Source organism: Neophocaena asiaeorientalis, unplaced genomic scaffold (genome assembly GCF_003031525.2).
Source record: "Neophocaena asiaeorientalis asiaeorientalis breed wild unplaced genomic scaffold, Neophocaena_asiaeorientalis_V1.1 scaffold70, whole genome shotgun sequence".
NCBI lineage: Eukaryota > Metazoa > Chordata > Mammalia > Artiodactyla > Phocoenidae > Neophocaena > Neophocaena asiaeorientalis.
The window spans coordinates 9,684,505-9,699,899 of NW_020175410.1; the positions used below are offsets into that span (position 1 = coordinate 9,684,505).

General features: G+C 49.2%; 1 protein-coding gene across 1 annotated transcript; it reads left to right on the forward strand.

Annotated features, from left to right (window-relative positions):
• Positions 1 to 8,599: 8,599 nt before the first annotated feature.
• DLX5 (distal-less homeobox 5) lies at positions 8,600 to 13,003 on the forward strand. Its single transcript, XM_024767130.1, has 3 exons — positions 8,600 to 9,149; positions 11,080 to 11,264; positions 12,315 to 13,003. Exons 1-3 carry the CDS (start codon positions 8,795 to 8,797, stop codon positions 12,642 to 12,644), a joined length of 870 nt encoding a protein of 289 aa, XP_024622898.1. The 5' UTR covers positions 8,600 to 8,794; the 3' UTR covers positions 12,645 to 13,003.
• Positions 13,004 to 15,395: the final 2,392 nt, after the last annotated feature.

Below are 15,395 nucleotides of genomic sequence, written 5' to 3' on the forward strand. Positions count from 1 at the left end.
TTATTATTATAAAAGTAGACTCTTTGGGCTTCAGTTTACTAATCTGTCAAATAGGTATTCAAGGAGTACCTTTTATTCAAAATAGATGTATTTGAAAGTGGATATGCATTTCTAAAGAGCTAAACAAATATAAAGTTCCTAACCAGAGTTCCTGCCAGCGCTACCTCCCTCTGGCCCACCCACCTGGAGTGCAGCTTGTCTTCCATGGGCAGGGGAGAGCTGAGCCAGGCATCTCCCTTCCTCATGTGCCCACTGACCTACAGGGGCAGGGGCTTGGGCAAGCGCAATGTTTAGCACAAGGAAAAGGGGAACACTGCAAGGTTGGCAGTAAGAGGGAAAGAGGGAGGAGGCCAGGCAGGGAAGGGACATTCACTCGGCACCGCTTATACCAGCCCTCAAAGGCCAGGTGCTTCAGTCCCAACAGTAGCGGCTGGCAGGCAGTGCCACCACATCATGGCTCAAATCTGCCAATAAAGGGTTGGGTAAGAGTGCCAATATGGAATATGAGTAAGTCCAAGTTAAAGGAAAGGCAAATATCTAAGTTGAAGACCAGTCCTAACAGCCTGACATAGCTACTTCTCAAGGCTACTGTGAAAGGAGAAGTGAATCATATATGAAATCCCTTTGGGAAAAACCATTTAAAGGCCTATAAAATTTGCACAAGACATGCCAAATGTTCACCATAAGACTATGAAGAGGAAAGGAACCCAGTAACATATTGGGAAAACTTAGAGAATGTTTTCCTAAACTGTGATATTTAGGGTCACGTTGAATTTTAATGACCCAGGAAAAGAAAGTCACAAAGAACAGAACTGTCATCAGCAACTTCTACCCCATTTATTGCAAACTCTCTGGGAAGTGCTCCCCAAAAAACAATCCTTGGGTGGACACACGCTTTTCCTAAATGCCACCCCAATGACTATTCTAATTCAGAGACAGAAGAGTGGTCATTAATGCCTGGCTGTTTCTATCCTGTTGTTCTCCATCCTTCTACTTCTCTTCCAATCTTTTCCACTGTTCTTGCAAGTTAAGGGGAAATTATCAGGTGATTTTAATTACTAAATTAACTAAAATCACCAGTTTTACACCTAACTCACTTGTTTCAGGAATAATTCTATTAAAAATGTTATCACTGTAGCAAAGATGAGCTCTTTGGTTCATCTCTTTTTCTCAATGCTAAAAAATTCTCCTTATCCTCTCTAAGTTTACTATGTAAGTTAACTACCAGCGACCTAGCACAGTTACTCTATAACATGACCCTGAAAGTGTCTGAAACTCTTAAACAGCAAGTGTGAAAAAGCTATGACAGTACACCCCTGAAGCAGCAAGAGACTCAAATAACAAAAGAGGTAAGGGAAAAGTGTAGGGAAAGAATAGTACATCCACAGTATATTCTGAATTTCTTCCTGTATGAATACAGCTACTCTAGCCTCTGTCAGTTATTCGTTTATTTAATTTGTTGATTTCCATCTTCACTTCTTTTTTTCCTAGGAGAGGATTTAATACAATATCCGTTTATATTCTGTGGCTAGCTGAAGTCCAGAGTTCCATAAAAAAGAAGTATCTTTACCCTCTACAGTTCCAAGCATTCCTGGAACTTGTAAGTAAAATTCCAGCTATCCCTAAACCCCATTTTATTTTTTCTATTGAGATATAATTGATACTTATATTAGTTTCAGGTATACAACATAATGATTTGATATTTGTATATACTGCAAAATGGTCACCACAGTAAGTCTAGTTAACATTGATTACCATACACAGTTACATTTTTTTCCTTGTTATGACAGCACTTAAGCAACTTTCAAATATGCAATATAGTACTATTAACTATAGTCACCATGCTGTACATTACATCCCCATGATATTTATTTTATAACTGGAATGTTTTACCTTCCGATCTCCTTCACCCATTTCACCTACTCCTCCAACCCAATTTTAAATTAACTATAGTGCAAATAAATAAATATTTTTCTTAAAAAAGAGGAAAGAAAACTAACAATAGTGCATGCAGACACATAGTATGTTGATTGCAAAATGAGGGCTGTTGAAAAGTTGCAGTAGCAGCCAAAGTGTTCCCTGATTTCCGAAGTAACCAGTTAAAATGCATACATCATTCAGGGGTAAAATTGAGAAAATGCACTCAAACCACTGGGAACCTGCAGTCACATACGCAAAGTTGTAACCCAGGATGCAGCAATAAATTATATGAATGTATATGTTTACAATACTTTGCTAAATGCACCATCTAAGAGTCTGCTGTGTTGAGAAAGAGAAATAAAACTAAGACTTGGTGTTGCAAAAGAAAAATTCTGCTTAACTGCACTTGGTCTATATAAGTTGACTATTACTAAGATTCTGGGTACAAGAAGGGTAAGGTATCTTTTCTGTCCACAATTTTTTTAAAAAAGGACTCCATTGCTGTCAGCTACACTTCACTTGGAAAGCTATTGACTTTTCCTTCCCGTTGCCTTTATTTTCTTCTGCAGGAGCTCAGAGGGATGCAAGTCCAGGTGGGCACTGTGCCTTCCACTGATTATGCTGTGTAACACAGCAGGGAAACCTCTTATCTCAGGCTGGGGTTGCCTATTTAAGAATCTTTCTCTTTACAAAAGGTATAAGGTAGTAAACACAGCTGTACAAAAAGGTTTGGTGTTTTCTTGCTGTTTGTTTTAATCTATTAAAATGATATAATTAAGGCAGGGTGCAAAAATATCTATAAAACTGTATTACCCACCTGAGTGCATATATTTGTGGGCCAAGTTTTAACCCAGCTCACAGTGATTGAATAATCTGAACGGATTTGACTTTAGAAGTGATTTTTTACACCTTTGCATACAGTGTTGTCAGATCATAAAAACACAGTGGCTTAGGATCAATGAACTTTAAAATTCTAAACTGATCTTGGAATTAGAATGTTATTAAAAATGACTTAAGCTTCACTCTTGCTATCTCCTTGCCAAAATTGGATCATTGCTCTGAATTCCTGTCTGCCGATTACTTTTCTTTTAACTCCACAAGGGGTATTTTTTTAATTGGAATTTATGTATCTTTAAGAAGAATAAAGAATAGTGTCACAGCCAAACCTTCTTTTCAAGAAGATGAAATCTGAGTTTAGGAGGAAGAATATGGCTCAATTTCAGTTTGCAAAGACTTATAATAATATAATCCCATTTACTTCCTACTTAGATGAACTTGAAGTGTTTTCAGCTGTGGTATATTAAATTTGTCTCATAGAGAATAGATTTGAGTGGATACTTAAGGCCTTTTCCTAAGCAGTTATGTTTAAGTTAAATGAATAAACACATTTTAATGTCTTAATTATAAAAACAAAATCTGCCAAAGTCTATGATCTGCACTATCATTTGGAAATAGACTGAAAAGTCCTATTAGCTTGGAATTAAGCGGAAAATAGTTTCCCCCTCTGGGGGTTTTTAATTTATTCAGAATATTTATATAATTGCCTGCTAGTGAATCCTCTGAGATTACTTTGTTGGAGATGCTCTTTAACTCCAAACACATTTTTCTTGAGGGCAGGGGGGTACAGTAATTAATTTCAGCATGGGAGGAATCTTTCTTTTTACTTATCCTTTCCATCACCTCCCCACACCCCCATTCCCTCACCTCCCTCCCTGGGTGACCTCACTGTCAATTCATATGGGCTCCAAAGCATTTTGGCTTGGGCCTAGTTAGTTCAGCCTCACAAGTGCACGGGAAGAACTTTAAACCTCGGTGGGGAATTAAACAGTTTTGCTAACTCAGAAGATGAACCACCTCTGAATGTCAGTTCCAAGCCAGTATGCCTGGCTCTCTATCAAGAGACACAAAAGCCATTCAGCTGAGTTGCCAAAACCAATGACAACAACTTGTGATATTTTTTAAAGACTTCACCACTTTTGCAATCATCACTCCTGTTTTTTCATCTCATCGCAATTCATGGAAATGTGTCTTTTATCTTCTTCTTTTTTTTTTTTTTTTTGCGGTACGCGGGCCTCTCACTGTTGTGGCCTCTCCCATTGCGGAGCACAGGCTCCGGACGCGCAGGCTCAGCGGCCATGGCTCACGGGCCTAGCCGCTCCGCGGCATGTGGGATCTTCCCGGACCGGGGCACAAACCCGTGTCCCCTGCATCGGCAGGCGGACTCTCAACCACTGCGCCACCAGGGAAGCCCGGAAATGTGTCTTTTATAGACAAACATCAAACTGAAGATTTCAGGGCTCTTACCTTAAGTTATTAAATGATCTTCATGCCCTAGCTCAAAGAAAAATGAAGCTCCATTGTAAATAAAATACTCAGATCTATCTCCACAAAACATATGATGTAACCAGCTGTGTTTGTGTTTGAGATTTCTAGGATGAAAAGTACTCTAGATGGATCCTGATCAATAAAGACATAATAGGGCTTCCCTGGTGGCGCAGTGGTTGAGAGTCCACCTGCCGGTGCAGGGGACACGGGTTCGTGCCCCGGTCCGGGAAGATCCTACATGCCGCGGAGCGGCTGGGCCCGTGAGCCATGGCCGCTGAGCCTGCGCGTCCGGAGCCTGTGCTCCGCAATGGGAGAGGCCACAACAGTGAGAGGTCCGCCTACCGCAAAAAAAAAAAGACATAATAACAGTGAACTGCTCAGAGCAGTTTTCGCTGGACAGATAAACAAAATAATAGACAAAGCACTGCAAATGAAAACTAAAATAAACCTCAAACCAAGGAAAGGACTTTTAAGACAGGTAGTCCACGGATTTAAAAAATTCTAAAATAAAGAAGACTTGTTTACATCAAGTTTGCATATATGCTAGTGTCATGTTATGGAGGTCCTTTATCTACGTGAATTTCGTGCATACAATTGATGAGTACAATTTTTAATTAAATAAAATAGTAGCGTCCATATTAAAAATATCATAATTTATAAACTAAATATTTTCAGGTGCAGTAATTTGTCTGCGCTTCAAGCCCAAAGGAAAGGATGCTCTACTTTTGGCAAACCCATGAGTAAGTAGATTTCCAGATAGGTCAGAGGGAAAAAATTGAGTTAGCAGCTATTAAAATGATCCCCCCCCCCCACTTCCCCTGCCACGCCTTTCCAAAGCACTCTCCCTGCAAACTCAGAGTGGCACCATCTTTCCAGTTCCCGGGAGTAGTGAATCACCCTCAGTCTCTCCAGCGCCTCATCCAGTTAGAGGAGAGCCTGCTTCTTCCGAACTGTCTAGGAAACAAGGGTCACCCTCGACTGATTCCAGTCATCCCAGAGCATGGTACGCCCCCAAATCGCTGGATTTCGTGCTAAAACCCAGAAAAAAAGTGATCCGGTTGGAGGGGGGAGGGGAAGAGTATGAATGTATACGGAGTAACGTAAAGGAAAGAAAGGGCGTGGGAGTGGAGAGAAAGATCTGCTGGAAGCGGAGAGAAGGAAAGCCACGTGGTAGCCGACTCGAACCCCAGGACAAACGGGCGTTGTCCAGCCAGGGACTGTGAGCCTGGGAAGCGTTTGCCATTTGCACGCTGCTCCTCGCGGACACTGGGTGGCGCTCGTGGTAAAGACTTGCACTACTCTTAGGGCCCGTTTCCCCTCCACCGCCTCCCGCCCTTTGCAAAATTCGGCTACTAGGAGATGAAATTACTCACATTCTTCCTACGTGTCGCCGTGAGGAGAGCACTTCTGGAGAAGTTTGAAGCCGTGGGGCTGTTTCTCCGCGGCTGGGCCTGTCAGTGGGTTTTCAAAGAAGTAACAGCGTCCGGCCCGCTGGCCTTAAAACAAAGTTCTGAGCCTTGGTATCACAAGCACCACAGTACCAGCAGAAGTTGCTACCCTGACAGCCGGGATACCCAACACGTGTGCGCCCAGAGTGTGGGTCCGAAGCGCCGGCCAGGCCCGGTGCCAGCCGCGCACAAAGCCACAATGACTCTAACGTGAAAGGAAATGGGACCGTATTGTGATCAGACTCGGGCTCCTTTTAACTTAGAGCTCCCTCTCCCTCCCGCTTCCTTTAAGGAAAGGAAGGGTAGGGGGAAGTGGGGTCAACCTAGAAAAGAAGCAGGACAAAGCAAGCAAGTCGATGCTCTGGACCTTCAGAGACACACCCAGGTTTGGAGGCCTCACCCAGCAGAAGCCTTTGCACAAGTGGCTCGGAGTCTGGCGTGAGGGCCACCACTTTAGGAACGGAGAAAAAGAAGTTAAATCCTTCCTTTTCACCCCACTCCTTTTTGTCTTGTGTAAAACATGGGAAAGAATGTCTTTTTTTTTTTTTGTCGGAGGAAAAGTGAAATATAGCAAGGTCTAGAATAATTTAACTTTGTAACACTGTGTTTTCAATGGATTTTGAACTTCTAAATTTTGTCCAAATTCTGCAGCTTCCAATCTATCCAGATTGAAATCTGCCTTCTCAGCAAGGTCTAAGGACATTGCTACGAACACCCGATTTAGCATAACGGTATTGACCTCATTTCCCGCCACGTAATAACTTTTAAATCTATAAAAAGTAGAGAGTGCCAGGGTGGGGCTGCGGGGATACGGTGGGGTGCTGTGGAAGGCCGCCTGCTCCCCGAACCGGGAGGCGCTTTGAACCAACCCTGGCATTGCTTTGGGGAAGCGATTCGTGTAATTAAACGGCAGGATGCGTGTAAGGTGACTCGATGGGCGCTGAGAACTCCGGAGCAGAGGCCAGGGCTGCAAGCCTGCTGCGGTCTGTAGTGTTTCCCCGAAGCCCTGTGGTCCTTCTCAGCCAGAACCTAGCGGGTGAACGGCCGTGCCGACATCCATAGCATGGGGTGAGGATGGGCGGACAGCCTTGGCTCTGTTTAACTGAGCTTCTATCTCAGAGGAGTCTGGGGCGGCACAGGCCACAAGCAGGCACTCGGGCGGGTGTGGGAGGAGGGGCGCTGTGGACCCTGTGACACACACCTTCCCTTCCCTGTTTGCGCCAGAGCTGAAGTTGCCCCTGGAGGGCTATGCGACAATAGCTGTGGTTTTACGGCGCCCAGAGGCAGGGAGTTGGTGCACATGTGGCTGCTCGGCTTTGGAGTTTTGGAGCGAGGCTGGCCTCCTGCTCCGAGTTCCGGACCCGCCCCCACCCCTCGGCTCTCCTGCTAGGCTGTTTTGGGCCAAAATAGCTCCACAGCCAAAGTGAGGCTAAACTAAGACTAGACACAACTAATGTAGACGTTTTCTTCTTCGGTTGGGTCGGGGGTGGGGCGGGGAAGGGATGAGGTGGTGATGAGAAGCCAGACTGTTCCACCCTGGATGTCGGGTGGAGCTCCCAGGTTCCGGGTCTTAGAACCCCTGGAGGAAGGTGCTGGGAGGGCCCAAATCAGAATCCAGCTCCTGGAGTGTCCTATTGGAGAGGAACTGGGTAGCGGTAAACTGACTAATGTTAAATTTCTAAACTCCCAGCTAGATCACCACTAGAGCAAGAGTGACACTTTGTGAAAGGCAAACTCTGGATCCCAAATACCAAGCGTTTGATTCCTGAGCCTTTTCTCCCTTTGCATATGAGCTAAGATGCTTTCACTGCAAGAAATAAAGGGATTGAGGGTACAGGAATCCGGACCCTGGGAAATGGAAAAGCAGGCCCTCAGTGCCACCTCCATGGAGCTGGAAGAGGGAAATCCATGGGCTTCACCCAACTTCCCCAAAGAACTTTTATCTATCTACTTCCCAGTGTTCTTGGGGTTCCCATTAGTCCCGTGAGGACAAGTCATAAGTAGACCATTCACTTTTGCAGGAATCTTTGAACACAGAATTACTGATCCTCTATTCCAACAGCATCCAAATAGACTAGAATATCGAACAAAGTGTGGGGCTGCCCGCTCCTCTTGGGGACCAGCAATTTGGGAGTCATTAAGTTATTTGTGCTTAAGACAGCGATTTTTTAAGTCATTGTAGGGATGTGGGCTTGCAGGAACTCTCTCTGCCGTTAAGAGTGCATTCTTGAGCATCCTTGTCTCGCCCTTGTCTGAGAAATAACTCATCTCGGGCAAAGGAAGTTCTTGCTGCAAATTTGTCTGTCTTTTCCCAAATCACAAATTTTCAACACATGTAAATTACAGCTTGGCTCCCAGTACCCCACTAAAAATATTGTTCTCATCAGTTTCTTCTCACCTTTATCCCACATCCCTGCTCCCCACCCCGCTTTGATTCCCCATTTCAATATTAGTGTTCAATCCACATTCGCCCCTGATGCAGCTCGAGGCTGGCTGGGAGGTGCAGAGCATGGAAAGACCGTGGTCGACCTCATCCCCAAAACATGTGCATTTTCTGAGGCTGCTGATTGGAACACATTGTCTCCAGACAGTACAGAGCTGGGTGTTGGCGCTTCTGCGTTGTCTTTAGTATTCACTGAAAACAGATTGCCTGAGGACCCCCTCTTCCCCCAGCAAGTAACAACACACACACACACACACACGCACACACACACACACTCCCCCCCTTCATTTTTTCTCCCTCTTTTTTTTAAGCAATGCTTTGTTGTGCTAAAACTAGTTGGACGAGTTAGGGTGTTGCTGCTGCTCCTGAGGCCCTGGCCAATGGAACCCGATCCACCCCGCTGTGCGTAAGCGCGCAATTAAGGATTTAACCAAGGCTGTGCTGCGCCTCAGCCAGCAGTCAGCCTGCCGGAGACAGAGCCTACAAGACTCCCAGCCTCCTCCTCGCCGCCGCCGCCGCCTCTCCTCCTCCTCCTCCTCCTCTTCCTCCTCCTCCCTCGCTCCCACAGCCATGTCTGCTTAGACCAGAGCAGCCCCACGGCCAACTCGGGCAGCCGCCGCCGCATAGCAACAAGGACAACCGCCGCCGCCAGCGAGCGATGACAGGAGTGTTTGACAGAAGGGTCCCCAGCATCCGATCCGGCGACTTCCAAGCCCCGTTCCAGACGTCCGCAGCCATGCACCATCCGTCTCAGGAATCGCCAACTTTGCCCGAGTCGTCGGCTACCGATTCCGACTACTACAGCCCCACGGGGGGAGCCCCGCATGGCTACTGCTCTCCTACCTCGGCTTCCTACGGCAAAGCGCTCAACCCCTACCAGTACCAGTACCACGGCGTGAACGGCGCCGCCGGCAGCTACCCCGCCAAAGCTTACGCCGACTACAGCTACGCCAGCCCCTACCACCAGTACGGCGGTGCCTACAACCGCGTCCCGAGCGCCACCAGCCAGCCAGGTACGGGGGCTGGGGGTGGGGACCGACACAGGGGGAGCCAGGATCAGGGAGGAGCGAGATGCGGTGGGAGATCCGGGGCCGCGCCGTCCACTGCAGTGCGGGCTCACCCGGCGGAAGGGAGTGGGGGCCGGGACTCTGCAACCAAGAGAGGTTCCCGAGCCAGCATTTTAGAGATTCTTAGTAGAGGAAGCCCGCGGGGGAGTTCGGACAAGCGTCTCTCCTCTCTGGTACCCTCGGGCGACCCCTCAGCCGCTGGATTCCCAGCTTGCCTGTTCGGAAGCCGGCGAAGCTGGAGAGAGGGTAGGGGTAGAGAGAGGAAAGAATCAACCAGCCTGAGTGGCGTTTACGTAATGAACGGAAGGTTATTTGCTGGATGTTAGGGTAAGCGTGCTCGAGGAGTGGGAGTGGAAGGCTGCCTCAAAGACTCTTTGGGGATTAGTGTGAGAGCAGCCGCGAGCCAGCGTGGTGCGGGTACCCGGAGCGCGCGGGGCGGGGTGGGGGCCGGAGAGCTGTAGCCCGCCAGAGGAAGAGCGCGCCGAGAGCCTTGCGGTTTCTCCAAGGCATTTCCCAAAACAAAAAGCCATTTGAAGGCGGAGGAGGGTTGCTGAAGGGTCACGATATTGGAGCAATACTTTTTTCCTTCTCCCTTAGATGCCTACAATTTGTTTCTCCTTCCCATCTCCTTTTGCATCTGCCTTGAAACTTAGTTGGAGAGTTTAAGAGGGTTAGTGAGCTTGGGCAGTAAGAGAGGTATGAGGTCTCCTAGGAGAGGTTTTGCTGGTCAGGTTTGATCTCTTCCCACCAGCACATTAATAATCCTGCTAATATTAGCATCCCCTGCTCTGGCAGAATCGAGACCACAGCCCTCATCCTCCACCCTTCCTCTCCTAGGAGCTCGCCAACACACACACACACACACACACACACACACACACACACACACACACCGAGGAGAGGTTCTCCGCCCCTTGCAGAGATGGGCACTTTTGATAAGATGGTACTTTTGTGAAAGGGGACTTGTGGCCCCAGGGCACGTTTGTAAAACACGCGTTCCGAGAGTCTTTTTTCTCCCAAGTCTATACTCACAATTCTGCTAAATTCGTCCTGACCTGCCGCCCCTTTCCTACGAAAACACCCCACCGCGGATTCCTTTTCAAATTGTATTGGAACTATAACTCCTGAAAAACTTTAAAAGACTGCGGGGAGGGGGGGCGGGTGGAGGGGGGAGGCGTGTCTTCGTTCCTTTCAGTGTCTCTGAACTTCGTGCATAAATGAAAGATTTTTTTTCTTTTGGCCAAGAACTTATTAAGTCTATTTGTAAAAGAAACCAGACACATCTGTGCCCTCGCAGATCTGCAGGGAGATTATGGGGGCTGCATAATCGGCCCTCTGTCTGCGGCGGCTGGGACGGCTTGCTGCTGAATTGAAGGAGCATAGTTTGCTTGTGGGTCTTTGAACTTTGGAGACCTCGGTTAGCGTCTTCCCTGCCCATGCGTCTGGCCTCTGCGGGCGCCCGAACAGACGCTGACATAAGGAGGGCCGCGGCCCGGGGGCCTCCCCCTTGAATCCCCGTGAGCGGCTGGCCAGACTCACCCAAGAAACGTCGGTGAACACAGGGTGGGCTTGAAAACGAATCCGGGTGAAGCAGGAACCGCTGCAAGGGCTAAATCCCGGACGCCGAGAAAGGAGTTTTGCTGTACAAGGCGCCTTGCACAAACCCAGGAGAACCTGAATAAACAGAGTAGGGAATTAATCAGGCTACCTGGATTTTCCACGATGGGGAGAGAGGGGTCTCGTGAAGCAAAGGTGGTGATATGGGGAAAAGAGAGTGAAGGCTGCGTGGTAATAAATTCAAGGACTGTATTTGCAAGTTCTGCAAAAGGGCCATTGTCTGCCGACAACTCTAACCGGGTCTGTTTTGATTATTTAGAGAAAGAAGTGGCCGAGCCCGAGGTGAGGATGGTGAACGGCAAACCAAAGAAAGTTCGTAAACCCAGGACTATTTATTCCAGCTTTCAGCTGGCCGCGTTACAGAGAAGGTTTCAGAAGACTCAGTACCTCGCCCTGCCCGAACGCGCCGAGCTGGCCGCCTCCCTGGGACTGACGCAAACACAGGTAAATCCGGCTGCGGCTGGGCCAGAGCCCCGCCTGGGCTGCAAGCCTGGCTTGGCCGCGGGGTTCGGTCCCGGCGGGCTGCAGCCGATTCAATAGGGCCCGCGAGAAACTCACAGACAGAAAGACACTGACCCCGCGCCCTTCCCTCTAGGAGTCAGGCCGGGTGTCGCCGCCGTGCGACGGTAGGGATGGGATGGAGACCGCGTTCATCCCGAGATGCAAGCCCCACCCCTTCGAGCCTCGGGCGTTGAGGGGCCGGTTTCCTAGGCTGGAAACAAGGGGAGGGTTGTTTCTAGGACACTCTCGAAGCTTTGAGAAACTGTCTGGTTCTCTGCACAATGTAGAGCCTCTCGGGATGAGCGGGGCCCGGCGGACTCTCGGTGGTCTTAGGCCGCGCGCAAGCCGGGAACGTCGCCTGCAGCCAGAAGAGCTGAAGGGTCACGCCCTGCGCCTGCGGAGCTTTAGGCCGCAGCAGCCTGACCTTCCGAGGTGGGAGGGCGCGGTTGTACGGGGAAATCTGCCCTGGATCGTCCCGTTCCCTTCACTCCCACCCCAGCCCCACGGGGGTCTTTGGAAGAATAAAGAATGTCATCGGAGCCGAGGAGGGAGTGAAAGGGGTCGGTCGGGAAACGGGGAGACCGCTCCTCGTTCGCCACACTCGCGCACGCTCGCGTAGCCAGTCCCGCGCCCCTAGCTCACCGGGCCCTGGCGGTTGTTCTGGAGACGTTCGTGGCGCCGCTTTGCAGGCGCTCCGCGCAGGCCTACCCGTGAGCGCTCGCGGCCGCGGACACTCGCGCCCCCTCCCCCGGCCCCAACAAAAGACAAAAGCCTGGGGGTCCTGCCCCAGCAGCAGCCAACAGGGCGCCCTCTGGGGCCCGAGATGCAGGCTTTGACCCCGGCCCAGCCCCTTGACCGTGGGCCGAGAGCTGCGGGGAGACGCCAGGGCCTGGCCTTCTGGGGGCCGAAATCGCCTCCAGTTGCCACCCTGGGGGAGGCGCGCGGGCAGCCTCTGAGTGTCCCGGTAACGTGTGCCTTTGTTCCCCCACCCAGGTGAAAATCTGGTTTCAGAACAAAAGATCCAAGATCAAGAAGATCATGAAAAACGGGGAGATGCCCCCGGAGCACAGCCCCAGCTCCAGCGACCCTATGGCGTGTAACTCGCCTCAGTCTCCGGCGGTGTGGGAGCCCCAGGGCTCGTCCCGCTCGCTCAGCCACCACCCTCATGCCCACCCTCCGACCTCCAACCAGTCCCCCGCGTCCAGCTACCTGGAGAACTCGGCTTCCTGGTACCCGAGCGCGGCCAGCTCAATCAATTCCCACCTGCCGCCACCCGGCTCCTTACAGCACCCGCTGGCGCTGGCCTCCGGGACACTCTATTAGACCAGCCGCTTTCTCTTGCTGTCTTTTTTGGGACTACTGTGTTTTTGCTGTTTTAGAAAATCATTTAAAAAAAAAAAAAAGGAATTCATATGGGGAAGTTTGGAAAGCAGAAACAAAAAAGATTCATGTGTAAAGCTTTTTTTGCATGTAAGTTATTGCATTTCAAAGGACCCCGTCCCCCCTTTTTTTACAGACGAACTTTTTTTGCGCAACTGTGGACACTATCAATAGTGCCTTGAAATCTATGACCTCAAATTTTCAAAAGACTTTTTTCAATGTTATTTTAACCATGTAAATAAGTGTAGATAGAAGAATTAAACTGTATATTCTGGATAAATAAAATTATTTCGACCATGAAAGCAAAATGCTTCTAAAAAATACTCCATTTGCCCCACTTATAATGGGCTAGTGACATTTTGTGCAGACAATTAAAGGAAGACAAACTCTGCAGAGATCCAACAAGGCAAAAGGGAAGACAGAAACTGGGGGCTGTGTAGATGCAGAACTGTAGATGTGTATACGTTGGATGCTGTACTTTATATGTCTATATACATATGTGGCCTGTTTAGAGTACTGCCACATAATATACATTTAGGTGTTTTTTGGCCTAACCACAAAAACGTTTAGATAATTTTAAGTTTAACCCCAAATTGTTTCAGGTAGAAAGTAATGCTGGAATCTAAATACAGCCCTCCCTGTGTGTAAGAAAGCAGCAGAAATCCCTCAATAACCACTCTGAATTCTAAGCTCAAAGCAATTATGGTGGAGACTGCCCCCCTCCCCATCAGCCTCTGTGTATTGCCAGAGCAATTAGACAAATTACACTCCCTTCAAAGGGAGCTTCCAGAGATAAGAAAATGAAAAAAAAAGAAGAAAAAGAAATTTCCCCTTCTATTACATTTTTTTAAAAACCTGAAATGTTTGCAGTGTGGCAAATGGTAGTGCCTTGAACTCAGTGTATGATTATAAATGTATCTGAGCTCTTTCACAAGAGGAAAGGATCACAGGACTTAAAAACAATGATGGACCTAAATCAGTAGGCCAAGCAGGGCATGTGTGTGTAGGGGGGATGCATTCGTTCTGCCAAGAGAGGGAATTATGAGGTGGAGGAAAGGAAGGAAAGTATTGTGGCCCCGTGTTGATTTCATTCATATCATGTGAGACAATATTCCAAACATAAATTACTTCCTTCATCCTCTTTACCGCTCTGGTTTTTTCAGGAAGGAGCTCTCTCTGCTTTGCTTTTACATAAGACAGTGGCAAAGCAGGTTCCAAACGATGGGAAACTGCATCTGTTTGCAGGGATTTCTCTTTTGTGAAGGCTTCTCTGGGGCAGAAACGAAGGACTTGCAGCAACCCTGGCCTCTGTCGCGTCCTTCTCCCTGCACCTCTGCATACAGACATCAACAGTGTGACCAGAGCTACAGCCCGGGTCTAGAGCTGTACTCCCAGGCCTGAACTGTGGGTGTCTTTTTGACTGTCCTTTAGTTCGCCTGACTCTGTTTCCTTGGGATACCAAGGGAAATCGTTTGTTGGAAATTACAAGATGCGTGAGATATATTTTACAGCTAGGAAGTCAGCAGCAATAAATTTGACAAAATAGTTTTCTTGGGTGGGAGTGGGGGCGTGGGGGGAAGATTAGAACGTAAAAATTTACATTCTGTCATCTGAGGACTTCTGAGAAGGTTCTTCCAGGATTGGGAGACTAGACCTGAAAAGGCACGCTGTGTGACCTGAGAGGAATTTACCTGTGTGCTCTCTCTCCTTCTCTTTCTCTCTCATTCTCCTTTCCTCTCCTCGTCTCCTTCCTTCTCTTCCCCCTTCCTTTCTAGCCTGCCAATTTAGAAAGACCTTGAGGGGATTTGATGGTTTGCCGGTCTTAAGAGGCACCCTGCCTGGCTCCGGGGCGGCGCATGGGCCGCGGCCAAGGCTGTGGACCCCTCCTCCTCCCCCACCCCCAAAGCGCTTCTCTTCTCGAAGCTTCTCGCCCCCACCCCACCCCTTCGTTCCCCTCCAGCCCTCCTTTCTCTGAAGAAGGTCCGGATGGCGACGCGCTTGGGGGAAAGCCGTGCGGAGCCCACTTTGTTTTCTGCGCTGGCAAAGAACAGGAGGATGAGGGGGAAAGGTAGAGGGATCCATTTCCTGCTTTCCATTCTTGGCTTGTAAGGCGTGCGGGAGTTTCCATTGCACCGAGAGCCAGCGCTTTACGTCTGGTGAATCCGGCTGAAAGAAACGCCGCCCCCCCCACCCGCCGCGGTTTCCGAGCGCCAGCTTCCCCCTGCGCTGGCACCCCTCGCCGCCCCCGGGTGCGTGTTCGCGAAGGCTGGAGGGGGCGCACCCACTGGGGGCCTGAGTGGCAAGAATGTTCTTGAAGCACACTCTTTACCTTTCTACACGTGGAGAGGGCAGATATTTTTCCAGCCGTCCTCATCACCTCCCCTCCTCTCTCCTGCTTTGAAAAGGGGATCCCTTCACTACCACCCCCGATCGGCCGGCGCGGTCAAGCGGAGGGAAGCGCGAGTTCGGACTCTTCCCGGAAAGAAGAGGGAAGCTCTTCTTTAACGACCACCCCGCCACCCCCAGCCTTGACACTGCTTGTTGTTAAGGACACGAGAGCCTCGTTGCGACGCGGGCACGCATGACGCCGCGCGGACAGACTAGGTTTCAGGATTCCTTCCCTTGTGCTAACCTCACTTCTTCCACTCGCAATGGCCTCTTCTCTCTCGCGGTTTTTTTTTTTTTATAACTTGG